At 31.9% G+C, this 13,901-nt stretch overlaps 1 protein-coding gene, 1 long non-coding RNA gene and 1 other non-coding gene across 5 annotated transcripts; 2 read left to right on the plus strand and 1 right to left on the minus strand.

Moving 5' to 3' along the window:
• The first annotated feature begins 4,548 nt into the window (after positions 1-4,548).
• LOC115979756 lies at positions 4,549-9,027 on the plus strand. Of its 3 annotated transcripts, XR_004089195.1 has the most exons (6): positions 4,549-4,894; positions 5,674-5,785; positions 5,870-6,022; positions 6,680-6,709; positions 7,311-7,364; positions 8,791-9,027. It is a non-coding gene; the product is annotated as an uncharacterized LOC115979756 (long non-coding RNA). The 3 variants fall into 3 exon arrangements; XR_004089194.1 differs by lacking the exon at positions 5,674-5,785; XR_004089193.1 differs by lacking the exon at positions 4,549-4,894 and having other exon boundaries at positions 5,427-5,785.
• Positions 9,028-10,326: 1,299 nt separating this feature from the next.
• On the plus strand, positions 10,327-10,399 carry TRNAR-CCG. Its single transcript has one exon. It is a non-coding gene; the product is annotated as a tRNA-Arg (tRNA).
• Positions 10,400-11,006: 607 nt separating this feature from the next.
• On the minus strand, positions 11,007-12,796 carry LOC115981682 (trans-resveratrol di-O-methyltransferase-like). Its single transcript, XM_031103982.1, has 2 exons — positions 11,971-12,796; positions 11,007-11,369 (listed from the first exon to the last, which is right to left on the minus strand). The coding sequence occupies exons 1-2, from the start codon at positions 12,748-12,750 to the stop codon at positions 11,067-11,069; spliced, it is 1,083 nt and encodes a 360-aa protein (XP_030959842.1). The 5' UTR covers positions 12,751-12,796; the 3' UTR covers positions 11,007-11,066.
• Between the last annotated feature and the right edge of the window lie 1,105 nt (positions 12,797-13,901).

Genomic DNA, 13,901 nt, shown 5'->3' on the forward strand with positions numbered 1-13,901 from the left:
TCCTTTATGGATCCACTATATAAAAAACTAGAAAAACACAATTTGGCCATTCTTTTTACACTCAAGAATTTTGACGAGTTTTTCCAAACACCAAGGGGAGATGCATAGTTTTTATAAAATATAATTATTGAAATTCTTGAACTTTCAATGGCTTCCAGAAGTTCTGCAGAAATTTCTTCCTCCCTTTGGAGCTCATCATTAATTAAGATTTTAATACCATTATGATGCAAAATTTCATTCAAATTGCTCATAAAACTGTTGTTGATATCTTTTGTTGGATATATTTCAACAATTTACTTTTGTGATTAAGAAAAAGGAAAAAAAAAAAAATACAAATCTAATTATAAGCAATAACACAAATAGATGTGATAGGTAAAAAGAATAAATAGATATTGTACATATAAGAAGAAATCTACAAGATAATTAAAAACTCATAGACCAAATGCAAGTCAAAGTACATATCTCATTTTGTGTAGTTTACAAATTAGCTTAGCCAGATTATTCTAAGACACGAGAGAATCGAAGAAAAAGTATGGAAAGAGAAGCAATTACACATTACCTGAGGAACGAAGGTGGGAGCTTTGAGAACTTCGACCTCAAATTCCTTAGCGGAGAGTGTAGTTTGGGGTAGTGAAAGGCATTGGAGACTGCAAAAGCCATTGTTGTGTGTGACTCTCTCTTTCTTTCTCTTTGTGTGTGTGAAAATAGAGGGTTTGGAAATTGGATTTTGAGGTTTTGATAGGGTTTTGGCTTATGAAGTGTAAATGAGGAAATGGGAAATGACAATGAGAGAGAGAGTAATGGAGTGTGTTTAAAAAATAATTTATATAATAATATTTAAAGAGAATAAATTCAATCTAGATGTGGCATAAAGGGTACTTTTACGCCTTCCAATAATGATATGCCACACCAGATTTTTGCAAATAAAATCTAATTGCTTCCACTCTAAATCAAACCCTCTTTATACAGAAAACCAAATCCCACGCTACTTCTTCCTTAAACAGAGATGCTGCTAAGAGACTCTAGTTACAGCCATCAGATGTGGAGGACAACTAGCGGTAGAGGAAGTGAGACACGGAGGAGCCATCGAGGGCAGTGCTATCAACCTTCCAAGCCCAATGTGGACGCTGCCTAAGACACTATTTATCTCTCAATCCATAAGAATAGAAGTCATCAATCTTTCCAAGGTGGAATTTCACCACCAATTACATGAAAAAAGTTGGGAAGAAAGAAACCCACAAAACCAAATCTAAAAAAAGCAATTCCAGTAGTAAGATTTTTTTTTAAATCTTTGATGTTAGGTTCTAAAGTTTAGGATTTTATGTATTTAGAACTCTAATTTGTATTGTTGGCAAACCATGATCAAAACAATGTATTTAGAAGTTTCTAAGTCTAGCTCAAAGTTGTGCGTCTTTGTAAAGTTGGAATCGAGTTAAAGCAGGAAAGGATTGTGCCTTTCGCCCTGGCTCGATCAATCAAAAGTCAGGCTCGATCAATCGAAGCTCGGGCAGAATATTTTTCTGCAGATTCGTCTAACTCAGCCCTAAGTGTTTTAAAACGTTTTTAGGGTTTTTTATTTGTCCTAAGTATAAAAGGCAAACCCTAGCCACGTTTTAGTGTTGCTCATATTTGCAGTTTGTGTAAATCTCTTGTGAGATCTAGAGGAGCTTTCCTTTACACAAACTTAGAGTTTTCAAGGAGAAGATTTATCTACGCCTTGATGATCAATTCAGTTGCTGCCATTGAAGCTTAAAGAAAACACAAGCGGGTGTGCTTGTAGCTGGTGGTGAATCCAAGAAAGAAAGAGTCCGTGGATTCGGAGCTTGCACGTGGTCGTGTCAGTAAGTTCTACCGGTTGGTAGCAATAAGAAGTCGAGCGTAAGGGCTTGTAAGTCTTATTGTATGAACTTCGATTCTTTCAAGATAGTGGATTCAAGTTTACCTTGAGGATAGGTAGGTCAAATCCTCCTCAGGTTTTTACCGGTTTGGTTTCCTGGGTGATCATATCTTGTGTTATTTATTTTCCGCTGCTTTGTATGATTTGATCTTTTATATTGTAATAACCTAGACTTATTTAATTGGACTAAGTAACAACTTGGCTAATTACCTAAGTTTAATCAATTGTTTAAGGGGTCTAAAAACTATCATTTGATTTTTGAGTTGGCTTTTAATCTGGATTGGCAACTCAGGTGGTTGTTAAAGTGAGCTTAGATGGGTTGGTGTTATGATGCCATTTGGTTGTTGAAGTGGGCTCATGTGAATCGGAGAGAAAAGGAGCTAGTGAGAGAGACAAGTGAGTTTCTAAGCCACTAATGGTGGTTGAGGTTGGCGGGAGTGGTGGAGCTTGGTCAACGACTAGAGTTGAGGGAGCTTGAGAAAATCGACCATGGGGCTGGTCCAATTAGAGAGAGAGCGAAGAAGCAGATGGTTGTTGCTTGTTGGAGAGCCTTAATTATGTGTGGCAAGCTCTATTTCTCATTTTGTAATAAACCGATGTGGCATACTTATATTGAATGGTGTAGAAGAGGTTTTATGCACCATTCGGATAGAAATTGCACTCATATTTAAAAGGTGAATTTTTATAAAAATTAAATAATTTTTTCAAAATTTTTAATAAAGTAACCTTTTCAATATATATATATATATATATAAGGTAACTTGGACAATATTGTAGAACATCGGGTTATAAACATGACGAAGAGAGAACTTTACACACATATACATTTGATGCGATGGTCACTCCACAAGCATAAGTGTTTGTGGGGTGTGAGAGGCAAGGGTCGGGATTCAAGTTTCCAAGTGAGAACTTCACACACATATACACTTAAATTAAGTTAGAGTATAATTTCTATCTTGCATTAAAAAAAAAATGATAAAGAGTAGAGTAGAATTTATATTTTGTAAAAAAAAAAAAAATGATAAAGAGTATTAGAGAGTTTCAACCTATGAGGTCCGCTCTTGATAATACTTTTTTATTATCAGACAAAGACACTAGTTGGTTTTTGGTGTAAGCGGGGATTGAATCCCAAATCTTTTATTCAACTATTAGAGACTTTATTTGTTGAATTAACCAGAACCCACTATAAATAAAAATAACAATGTTATTAATAAACAAAAGAGTGCAATTAATCTTTTTAAATAAAGTTGATAAAGTTGTACTCTTTATCTTTTAAATTATATATAACTGAAACCTTTGAAACTTTCATAATTTTCTATGCTAGCACAACATTTAAATAAAATTATCATTTTATTTAAATAAAATTATTTTTGTTTAGTTCAAACTTAACCAGGAGTGAAGCTCTATCCCTCTAACAAGTCCAATTTAAACTCAAACTCATCATTATCATTTTTTAAATAAAATTATTTTTGTTTAATCAAAACTTAACGAGAAGTGAAACTTTATCTCTATAACAAATCCAAGTTAAACTCAAACTCAAACGTTGATAATCTATATAAAAACAAAAATTATGCTAGGACAAAAAAAAGAGAGACTAACGTTGAAAAAAAAAAAAGAGACTCACGTTGATAATCATGGGTTTCGTTTTTGGTTTGAAATTTCTACTAATTATTTTTTTATATTATACATGGTAGATAAAGTACCTTTATTTTTTTAGAGAAAAATCAAAGATGCAACCTATGTCTTTCAACCTAGGGAACGATAAATTTTTATTTGGTATGTTATATATAAAAATTTGTTGAATTTGGTTTGGTTTTGAAGTAGAATTTGGAGATTCTATAAATTTTGAAATTTTAAGTCTTGGGGTTTTTAGTATTTGCGTCTCAGTAGATTGATCTTAATTCTTTACCTTAAATCCTTTTTATTTAGGTTCATGTGGTTTTTTGTTTTCTTATTAAAAGCTATGATTTTTGGTTGATTAATTATTTGTTTGGATTAATTTCAATTAATTATTTGTTTGGATTCAACATAAAAGATAATGAAATTAGGTATTATGATTTTGATATTGTTCCGTGTTTTGAATTGTCTATATTGTTATTACTACGAGAAAGTTATATTGCTACTTAAATTTGAAACTTAACGTCGTTTCCTCATATCATGGTGTTTGTTTATATATTTGTAGTTTATATAAGTTTTGAGTGTGTGTATATATAACTATTGAGAGTTTTGCTATATTAGTTTAAGAATTGTAAATTATTTTGTAGGTTTTGGTAACTATGCATTTGCAACTCAATAATGTTCAATGTTAGATAGCACTTCTAAACTATGGAAAAGTATAGAAGTTAAATATTTCTTCATTTTTTTCAAAATGTTGACTAGCAAAATGTCTATTTACTCATTATTGGATTTTTTACCAAAGTTAATAATTTTCCCGTGCATCGCACAACTTACCTAATAGTCTATATATATATATAAAACCAAAACTTTTTAAGCTCCTACAATTTTCCACATCAGCAATACCTAAATAAATAGTAATAATTTTTTTTTCACCAAATACAAATTATAAACCGTAAGTTTCAACCAATACTTAAATAAATAATAATAAATCTTTTTTTTTTCCATCAAATACAAACTACAAACCATAGGTTTCAGCCGCAACTATTCAAACCTATCTCTCAAACGCAAACTCAGCCCTAACAAAACCCTCGATCAAACTCTCTCTATTTCAAGCTCACTTCCATCTCTTTCTTCTTTTTCAACTCTCTCATTCAATGCAGCTCCCTCCTTTTCTCAGCCACAACTCCTCTGGCTGATGTCAATTTTGATTCATGGTTATTTTGTTCTTGAGTTTTTATCATCTAGGCATTGATTATTTTTTGGCCCCCTTTCTGGGCATTTGATTTTCAGGACTGAATTGAAGAATTTGGATCGTTTTCCGTTTCTGATCTTGGACGAATTTGGATCCTTTTCCGTTTCTGATGTTGGACGATTTTTCAGGTATGAAGAATTCCAATCTGATCTTTTTCAAGTTTCAATTTTATTTGATTGATATGGGTTAAAATTCAAATTGAAATTGGTTTAAATGGAACAGAGTCTCAAAGTTATGTTTTAATTATATGTCTTCAATTAGGTTTTCTATCGATTTAGGGATTTCAAATTCTATAGGTTTGGTAATTCTTTTGGTAATTCTCTTTTATTGACTGTTTTGTCTTAGCGAGTCGTCAATTCTCATCTGATCGTGGAAGAGCACTAAGTCTAAGATTTGGTGAAATCGTAGTGTAAAGTTGGTAAATTTCATAGCAAATTTAGATAGTTACTGGTATTCTCTCTGTTTTTCTTATATATTATGTGATATATATTTTAAATAAGCAATCTGTTTTTCTCTCTCGGTCTCTCTCTTTCTTTCTCTTTCACTCTTTTGGGCTTATTATTGCAAAGACTTTTTGGTTTTCACGAGAATCTTATAAATCTTTTTTCTCTTCTTTGGTTTATTAAAATCCTTTGCTTTCTCCCTGATATTTCTTTATTTTTTACTTTTTTATTTGTTGTCTCTTTTTTATTTTTGGGTTATTCTCTGATTGGAAGTTAAAAACTTGGATAGTTTTGGATTTTCTTTGTAGTTTTGTTTTGTGTTTTTCATGAGCAAGAAGATTGTTTTATCATTGTACTGTTGTCCTACAAAACTGTTCTTGATTGTGTATGCAAGAGCCGCGTGGAATATATTCTAAAAAGTTCAAATTTTGTTTGTGATGTGCATGAATTTGAGGGAACTGCAGTGGTTTAAGGGCGGAGTTGTGGCTGTTTGCAAAGTAGGAGTTTTTTTGTCGTAGTGGTCTAAAACTGAAAGATACTAGGAAGTGTTTTGAACTTAAGGGTAGGGAAGAGTTGGTAAGGTTGCTACAAATTTGTCTATAGGATATAATCAAATTTATTGGGTTCAATAAAGTTCATATCTATGGATTTGTCAAACAGATTCTGTTCTACAAAAAAACACAGAACCGCCGCATAAAAAAAAAAGAAACACAGATCAACCGCGAAACGCCGAGACAGAGATAGCAATTTGATTTTGAGGGTCCTTCACCATTCTCTTTGATTTTCGGGTTGTGGCCTACTTCCTCTCAAAAGGTAATCTCCTCCGCCCATAAACACCGCCGCTGATGGGTTTCATAGTGGAGATAGTATCGATTTAATGGTTTTTTTTTTTCCTATGTTTTTGAAAGGTCTAAGAGTCGGCCTGATGATTAATTTAGTTTGGCTGAAAAATTAATTCATATTGTTGTAGATTGTGGTTTCAGAATTTTCAGTGATATGTATGGGTTGTGTGTTGCAGATAGTTATGGGCTGCTGCTGGGTTTGTTTAATTAATTTATTTTGGGTCGCTACTGGGGTTTGTTTCAGTTTCGAGTTGCTGGAGTTTTTAATATCATTTTTTATCTGAATTTGTTTTAATTTAGGCTTATGTTTGGATTTATAAAAAATTTAGGCTTATGTTTAGGCATATGATTTTTTGAAAGAAAAATTCTTTTTGTTAACCAAGAATGTTCATAATATATGATTGTTTAAGGTCCTCAGATATTGTCAAGAACTTTTTTTTTTTGTTTCTCTAAAACTACACAGTAAATTAAATCATGCATTTCTCTTTACAAAAATAGTCCTATGGACAGTGAGATTGACATGTCTTTTCATTTGATTTTTGAATTTGATTGTGATTATCAATTTTTCATATACTTACTAATATATTTATTGTTTCTGTCTTATTGTGGTACAAATCGAATACTTTAGTGGGGTTTTTCAAACTTGGGCTTCTTCACAGTTAAGTGATGGTATTATGATTTCTTTTGATTACATTTTTGTTTATGGTATCTTAATTTCTAATGTTGTTTCCACTTTGCAATTTTTATTTCATGTTAAATTATGCTTGATATGACTTTTGATTTTAGTTCTAATATCACATTAGCTATTGAGCATGTGAATCTGTTTCCAACTACTAAAGCTTAGAATGACCTGTTTTTGATGTTGTCTTCCAGATCTTGCACATTTGTTTGCTGCCTCCTAAAGATTGCAATCTCTGTAGTTCTATACCTCTATAATCATAATGCACCTGAGCATGTGAATCAGTTTCTGACTATTAAAGATTGCAAAGCCAGTACCTCTTTTCTTTGAGAAATTGAACATTTTGGTACTACACACAGACAGACATACATTGATCCATGTCTAGGTTTAGAAATATATATAATGTTACTTTCTTTTTTGCGTGCTTGGAGTTGCAAAGGATGTAGGAGTTAATTCTCTCGTTGTTGTTTTTGTGAGTAGGTATTAACTTGATTTAGGTGGTCATTACTGCACTATTATTGATCTTTGTTATTTTGTTTTTTACAAATTATTTTAGTTAAAAAAACTACTTATTTTGCAGGTTCTACTTTCATTTTTGGATAAAGAGCTGCATACTTAATTGCATCGACTCAAGGTTTGTTAACGATTTCTGTAAAAATTTTTTAAAAAAAGTTCCTATAGCATAAAAGTTATATATAAATAGTCAATATAAAACCGTTAATCAAATCATTTACTGCTTTGCTACTAATACATGTATTGCACTATTTGTCTGATGTAGATAGTTTTGTTTATGGAATCTATATTTGTTCATTATTCTGTTTCCTTGCTAAATAAAAGAAAAAAGAGAAAAAAAGAGAGACTCTTTTGTTTTTAGACTATTTTCATTTTAAAAAGTATATTTAACTCAACTAAGTTGTTATACAAAATAAAAGAAATATTTCTTTTAAACGGTTGGAACATATTGTTTATTGCGATTGTTATACTCATTATTTCTTTTAAATGGTTGGAAGGTAAAATATTTGTTTTCAATCATACAACCTGCCCTTGAATATTTTGTATCTATAAAAATTCTTCTCTTGGCTTCAACTCAAACTTTTCTCATAAACAATACTACTTTTGTTAGTGGGAAAGAAAGGAAAAACAGCTACCATACATCATCTGTAAAGGAAAAATCAAACAACTCGGCAACCCAATCTGTTTTGTGTTAGACAGCACCTTTAAGATAATATACCTGACTGTTTTGTTCTTATTATATAATTTGAATCTAAGTTTCCAAATTTTTGAATGTTTACATAAATTTATGATCTTTTTCACTCATTTTTATTGTGTCCATGCTTTAATTTAAAAGATATTGCATTAAACGATGTCGTTGGGTTATTTTGGAATTTTAAAAGGTGCAGGAGTGGTGGAGAAAGTAGAAGTAGAGGTAGAGGTAGAGATAAAGGAATATAAGTTTTGGAAATCCTTAAACATTTTTGGCAGTTATAAATAAACAGTTAAGTTCTTTCTCAATCTAACATTTTAATCTATTTAGATTTTTATAATTTTGGGTGTGTTATTGATGGTTGATATACATGCCAATTTGTTTGGTTTGTTATCTGCTCATCCTGTAACTCCCTTGATATCCTTGCTCCAGGAGGTATAAAACAATGCAAGAAAGCTTGGTGAGCTAAAACTTTTAGAGTTACTTCCTTTCCAATCGAGTCTAAAATCTTAACAATTTATGTTAGGTTTGTTAATTCTACTTCCAACAATCTCCCTCTATGTTCTTGATATTTGGTTCTTCATTTTGTGAATTTTAATTATTTTTATTTTGCTTCATTCATCTCTCTTCAAATATTACGATTATTTGTTGGTGATATTTCTGCATTATGGTGTTTTTAAAAGAAGGCTGCTTTTGAATCAATTTGTATCTATGCTAATGGTGTATATATTGAGAATTTTAATAATAAAGGCATGCAAGATTTTGATAAAATTATGAATCTTAACTTTTGTTGAGGGCTGCAAAAGTAGGAAATAAAAATTCTAGAATTTTGCTTTTGTCTGCACAATTTTGCAAGGTAGGAAGCTTAAGATGGGGGAGCTTTAATTGTAGAGCACTGAGAAGAATGAAGCAATCCAAGAGAGACTCTTTGTGATACAGTGTAGAGTCAACAACAATATGCTTGCACCTGTTTTCTCATATTAATTTCTCATATTTAATATGATAACTTAAACAAGTCTTATGAAGAAAATTATTTTTATTGATAAAATATTGTTAGTGAAGCTGCCCCCAGCAATTTAATAAGATTTTGTTGTTGATTTACAAAACTCTTTGAATATTATGATTATTTGTTATTAGTGCATGTCATATATTTTACTTTCTGTTAGTGTTTCTTTTAAATGTGATATGTAATCTTTTGATTTGAAATTTTACCCTTTTTGTTGTGAAGGCAATAACCAATGATAGAATATCATATTATTTTTCATCTACTCAAATTGTAAATCACAACAACAAATAGTATGTAAGCTTCTGCCTAGAATGAACATTGTAAATTGCTTCAAATGAGTAATAATTTGTTTTGTTGGCAGATTAAGAAATATTTGACAAGGTCACTATATATATATATATATAGACACACACACCTACCTTGATTGACCAGCTCAAATCTTAATGAAATTTGTATATTCCTTTTTGTGAGTTATTTCTTAAAATCCAAAGTGAAAAGGTTCATTTAAGTTGACTAAATTTCTCTCAACACAACAAAAAATGCATTTAATTTGAATAAAAAAAATATTTAATATTTCTAAGAGCTTTTCCATGCATCGCACGAGTTAGCGACTAGTATAATATGAAACTAAAAGACTGAGGTAATGTGCAAAACAGCAATGCAAAAGAATTGTATATAGTTAGTTAGGCAACGTTTGAAATAATAAAGGAAAGTAGCATCTCGAGTTTTAGAAACTCGATATCCATATTAGAAAAAGCTTACATACTCGAGTTTCATGCGAAAAAAATTTCACCTATAGTGGCGTTTTTAAGCCTTTCAGTGACGTTTTAAAGCCCTATAGCGGCGTTTTCCTGGAAATTTTTTTTTTCTTAAGTATAGATTTATGGAGTCCTATAGTGGCGTTTTTAAGCCCTATAGTGACGTTTTATAGACCTATAGCGGCGTTTTTATTCAATTTATGGAAATCGAGTCTTTAAAACTCGATTTTCAGCTTAATTAAACTCGAGTTTTTATCTTGGAACTCGAATTTTAGACATTCGAGATGCTAGTTTTCAACATTGTTTTGAAACGTGGCAATTAACTAAATTTTTTAATATTTATTGTTATTTAGAAAAAAAATTCCTAAAAGACTTAAAAAGAGAATCCAGAATATGTGTCACTTCATTGTTTACCTAAAAAAGTGGCTCCAATAACTTATCACGTGCTTGGCAAAAGTGAATTTTTTTTTAAAAAAAAATTAAAATAATAATAATAATAAGAAAAAAGTCGTACGGCTGCTCAGACGGATTAATGAAAAGTCAATTAGCGCTTACGTGGGAGTTTTGATTATTATTTAACTCATTTATATTTTATATAAGAAATATCTACGACGCTGAAAACAAAGATGTTCGCGTGGCCTAATGGATAAGGCGCTCGCCTCCGGAGCGGGAGATTGTGGGTTCGAGTCCCACCGTGAACGCCTTCCCTCTACTTTTTTCACATTTTTCCATTAGCGGTCGTCAAGGCTTAAGCTACATGTTTGTCTCTTGAAAAAATCTCTAAATGGGCTTAAAAAGTCGCACTGATTTTGGTACCACCACCTTACCTATTTCCTAATAAACCCAATAATTCCAGCTACCTATTTTTCATCTGGATTTTAGTGAATCTCTAATTTCAGGTGTATCCAAACACCTAGACTAGCTAATTCTCCAAAAAACATAGATTAGAAAGTCAAAAGTGCTGTTATTAATGTATGGGTAATAGAAAAATGTCGATCACTCCAAATCCACAACCAAATGCAGGCTATGGCCTTTGGCTTTCCCCTCCCCCTTTATTTTAATACTAATTTCTTTTTTGCTAGGCAAAAAACAAAGTAAAATAATTTAGAAGAAATTCCTAAATTTTGGGTCACCTTGCACCGAAACCATATTAAAATAATAAGAAGATAGTAAAGCACAATTTATTATTCTTAATTATGATATCTTACAATAGGCAGTTTCAAGATTGATAGTAGTTCAATTCCTATACTCGCAAGCATTATTCTAAGGTATCAAGCTTAAAACACTATATATATATATATATATATATTTTTTTTTTTTGGTCAACCGTCTTTGCCGGCTTAATATACATAGGTACTTGTTCATCTCTTAAGGATAAATCTCAATGACAGACTTCATGCCAAATGATGACACAATTTGGTAGCGGCTAAAGCCAGCCTCCAAGAACAGCTTCTCCCATTCTCTCTTGTTTCTCTCTTTTCCAGTAACCAAAGACATCATTAGTGCATCAAAGAGGAGCTTTGTAGTGGTAACATCATGTTCATCCTTCTCTTGATTTATCACTACATCTATGATAATTACCTTTCCTTCTTTTCCTTTCTTCGCAATAGCCTCCTTGCAATTTTTAAGTATGTTGACACATTCCTCATCGCTCCAATCATGCAAAATCCACTGCCAAATAGTAATATAACAGTCAAATTAGAGAGCTTCAGCCTTCATATCTCTAGCATCTTTTAAATTTAGCCAACCTCAAAATAATGTTGAATAATTCTTCAAAATTCTTTCACCTATGGAAGTCTTGAAATTTATCATTTATATTGTTCAGATTACCAACCCAATATCTACTTAATTATCTTTCTAACTGTTTGTAGTTTGTAAACATGTACGTTATGGAAAGTTATAGTCGTTAAAGAGCTTTTTTACATCATATGAATGGTACATACAAGTACAACATCCACGAACACATGAAGAAAAATTCTTATTACCACCTTCGATCCCAAAATAAAAACCCCCTATTATAGGCAATATTAATAGCCAAAATAAACAATTGGATGCAACTTAAAAAAATTCACACCTGCTTTATTGTTTATATTAAATATTACAAATCTAAAAGCCTATTTATTATCATATCATAAAATTTTAAAAAACGTGACACTTTGAACATTATTAAATCTAGAAAATAATGTACTAACCATCAAATAAACTATCAAATTTAAGTAAAATTGAGATGTTATTATTTCAAATATTAAAGACACATTCGTATGCCACATACCTTGAACAGAATGGCATCTGCAGGAGGGATATACTGAAACATATCGCCACCAACAAATTTCAGATTTTTACTATCTGGCAAGTTGGCAACAACATGGGGGAGGTCAAACACAGTGCATTTCATGTGAGGAAAAGCTTCAGAAATAATCCTTGCAACTGTCCCAGTACCACCTCCAATATCAACCAATGAACCTAAACCCTCAAAAATGGGCTGGTAGTCCTTAACAACCAAGCTCATCAGTCGGGAATCGCTCGCCATTCCTTCATTGAAAATGTTATTGTATTCTGGGCTTTGGTTGCAATAATCCCAAAAACCTTTCCCGTGTGCTTTCTCGAAAGGTGTGAGCTCACTCCCCTGAAACCAATCTCCCAAGAACTGCCATGGGCTTACAAGTGCAGGATCAAGCATTGCCAGAACAAATGGTGATAAGCTAGTGACATTTTCTTTGAGGATAAGCCTAGAAGAAGGTGTGAGGGTATAGGCTTCTTCTTCTTTTTCTTTTTCTTGATTTTCATGAACAATTGTTTTAGCGAAGAAGCCAGAGTGCACCAATAGACGCATAAGCCTGTGCACGCAGCTAGTTTTTTCAGGGTGAATATTAAGCTTAGAGACCAACTCTTGGAGAGTAATGGGTTGGCCATGGTTGTGGATTGTGTCAGGAATGCCTAGCTGAATTGCACATTTAAGTGACATGGAATCAATGTAGCTAAAAATGTGTTTATACAAATGACACTGAACCTGAAATAACTCACTCACTCCCTCACCATGAATGAGATCCATCTTAGTGCTGATCTCTTTAATTCTAAGCTTCTTTTACTTCTCCATGAGGTCCAGCTGCCTTCTTATATATAGATTGTTGGATTGTGTGGCCAAATAGCCCACGATATAGATGTTGAATTGTGTTGGATTGTGTGTCCTACTTGTTTTCCTTTTATGTTTTTAGTTTGATGTTGAATGTAGCCTATTTAAACTTTTGGTTTGTACTCTAAGCATTTTATGAGTATTATTGTACTACTTTGGGTGTTAGTTTACTTATTTGTAGTTCTTACATAATTTAAATTCTAGACATAAACGTATTTTATGTCTAAACATATGCCTAAATATAAAATTTAATTAATTATTTAATTGCCGTGTCCACGCCATGCTGTGTCCTTATTTTTCAAAAATTGCTGTATCCCTATATCCGTGTCCGTGTCGTGTCCATGTTCGTGTCCGTGTCTATGCAACATAGTGGGTAAGCGTGTGCGTGCAATAAAATTTTCCGCTAATTTTAGGATACCTTTTATTGTTATGTTGGATTGTGTGGCCAAATAGCCCACAATATGATGTTGAATTATGTGGTTAAATAACCCACAATGTGTACGTGTGTAATTTTCAAAAGAAATTACCTTACACAATATTGTATATAAGATGATTATTATTAATAAAATTGTTTGAATAATGGAATTGTATGTTTTGGCTATGATTGGCTGTGTGGGGTTTGATATGGTCAAATATGCAGTTGAGATTTCTCAAGGATAATGAGTTGTGAGTGGGGGTAGTGAGGTGGATAAGAGATTAGATTTTAACGTTTAAATAAACGTTAGAGATTTTAATGTTCATGTCTTAATTTGTAGGAACTGAAATGAATGTTGGCAACTTTTTTGGGTCTTTAAATATCCCACTTGAGATCTTTAGATCAGATAACCACACAAAAATCCTGCAAAATAAAAAACCCATTGCAACCCAAACACTCTTTTACTTTTATCTCTTCATTTAAATACACGTTTAAGATATTTACTGTTTTAGTGTTTTATTTGAATAAGAGTTCTATTTCAATTTTGCGTCATTGGTATCTGAGCATTGAAGCAAGTCCATTTTCCTAGTGAAGCCGTGCAAGTATTTTATTTTTTGAATCCAACTTCTTTTCATTTGGATATTTGCTTTACTCC

The sequence above is a fragment of the Quercus lobata genome, chromosome 3 (genome assembly GCF_001633185.2).
Source record: "Quercus lobata isolate SW786 chromosome 3, ValleyOak3.0 Primary Assembly, whole genome shotgun sequence".
Classification (NCBI taxonomy): Eukaryota; Viridiplantae; Streptophyta; class Magnoliopsida; order Fagales; family Fagaceae; genus Quercus; species Quercus lobata.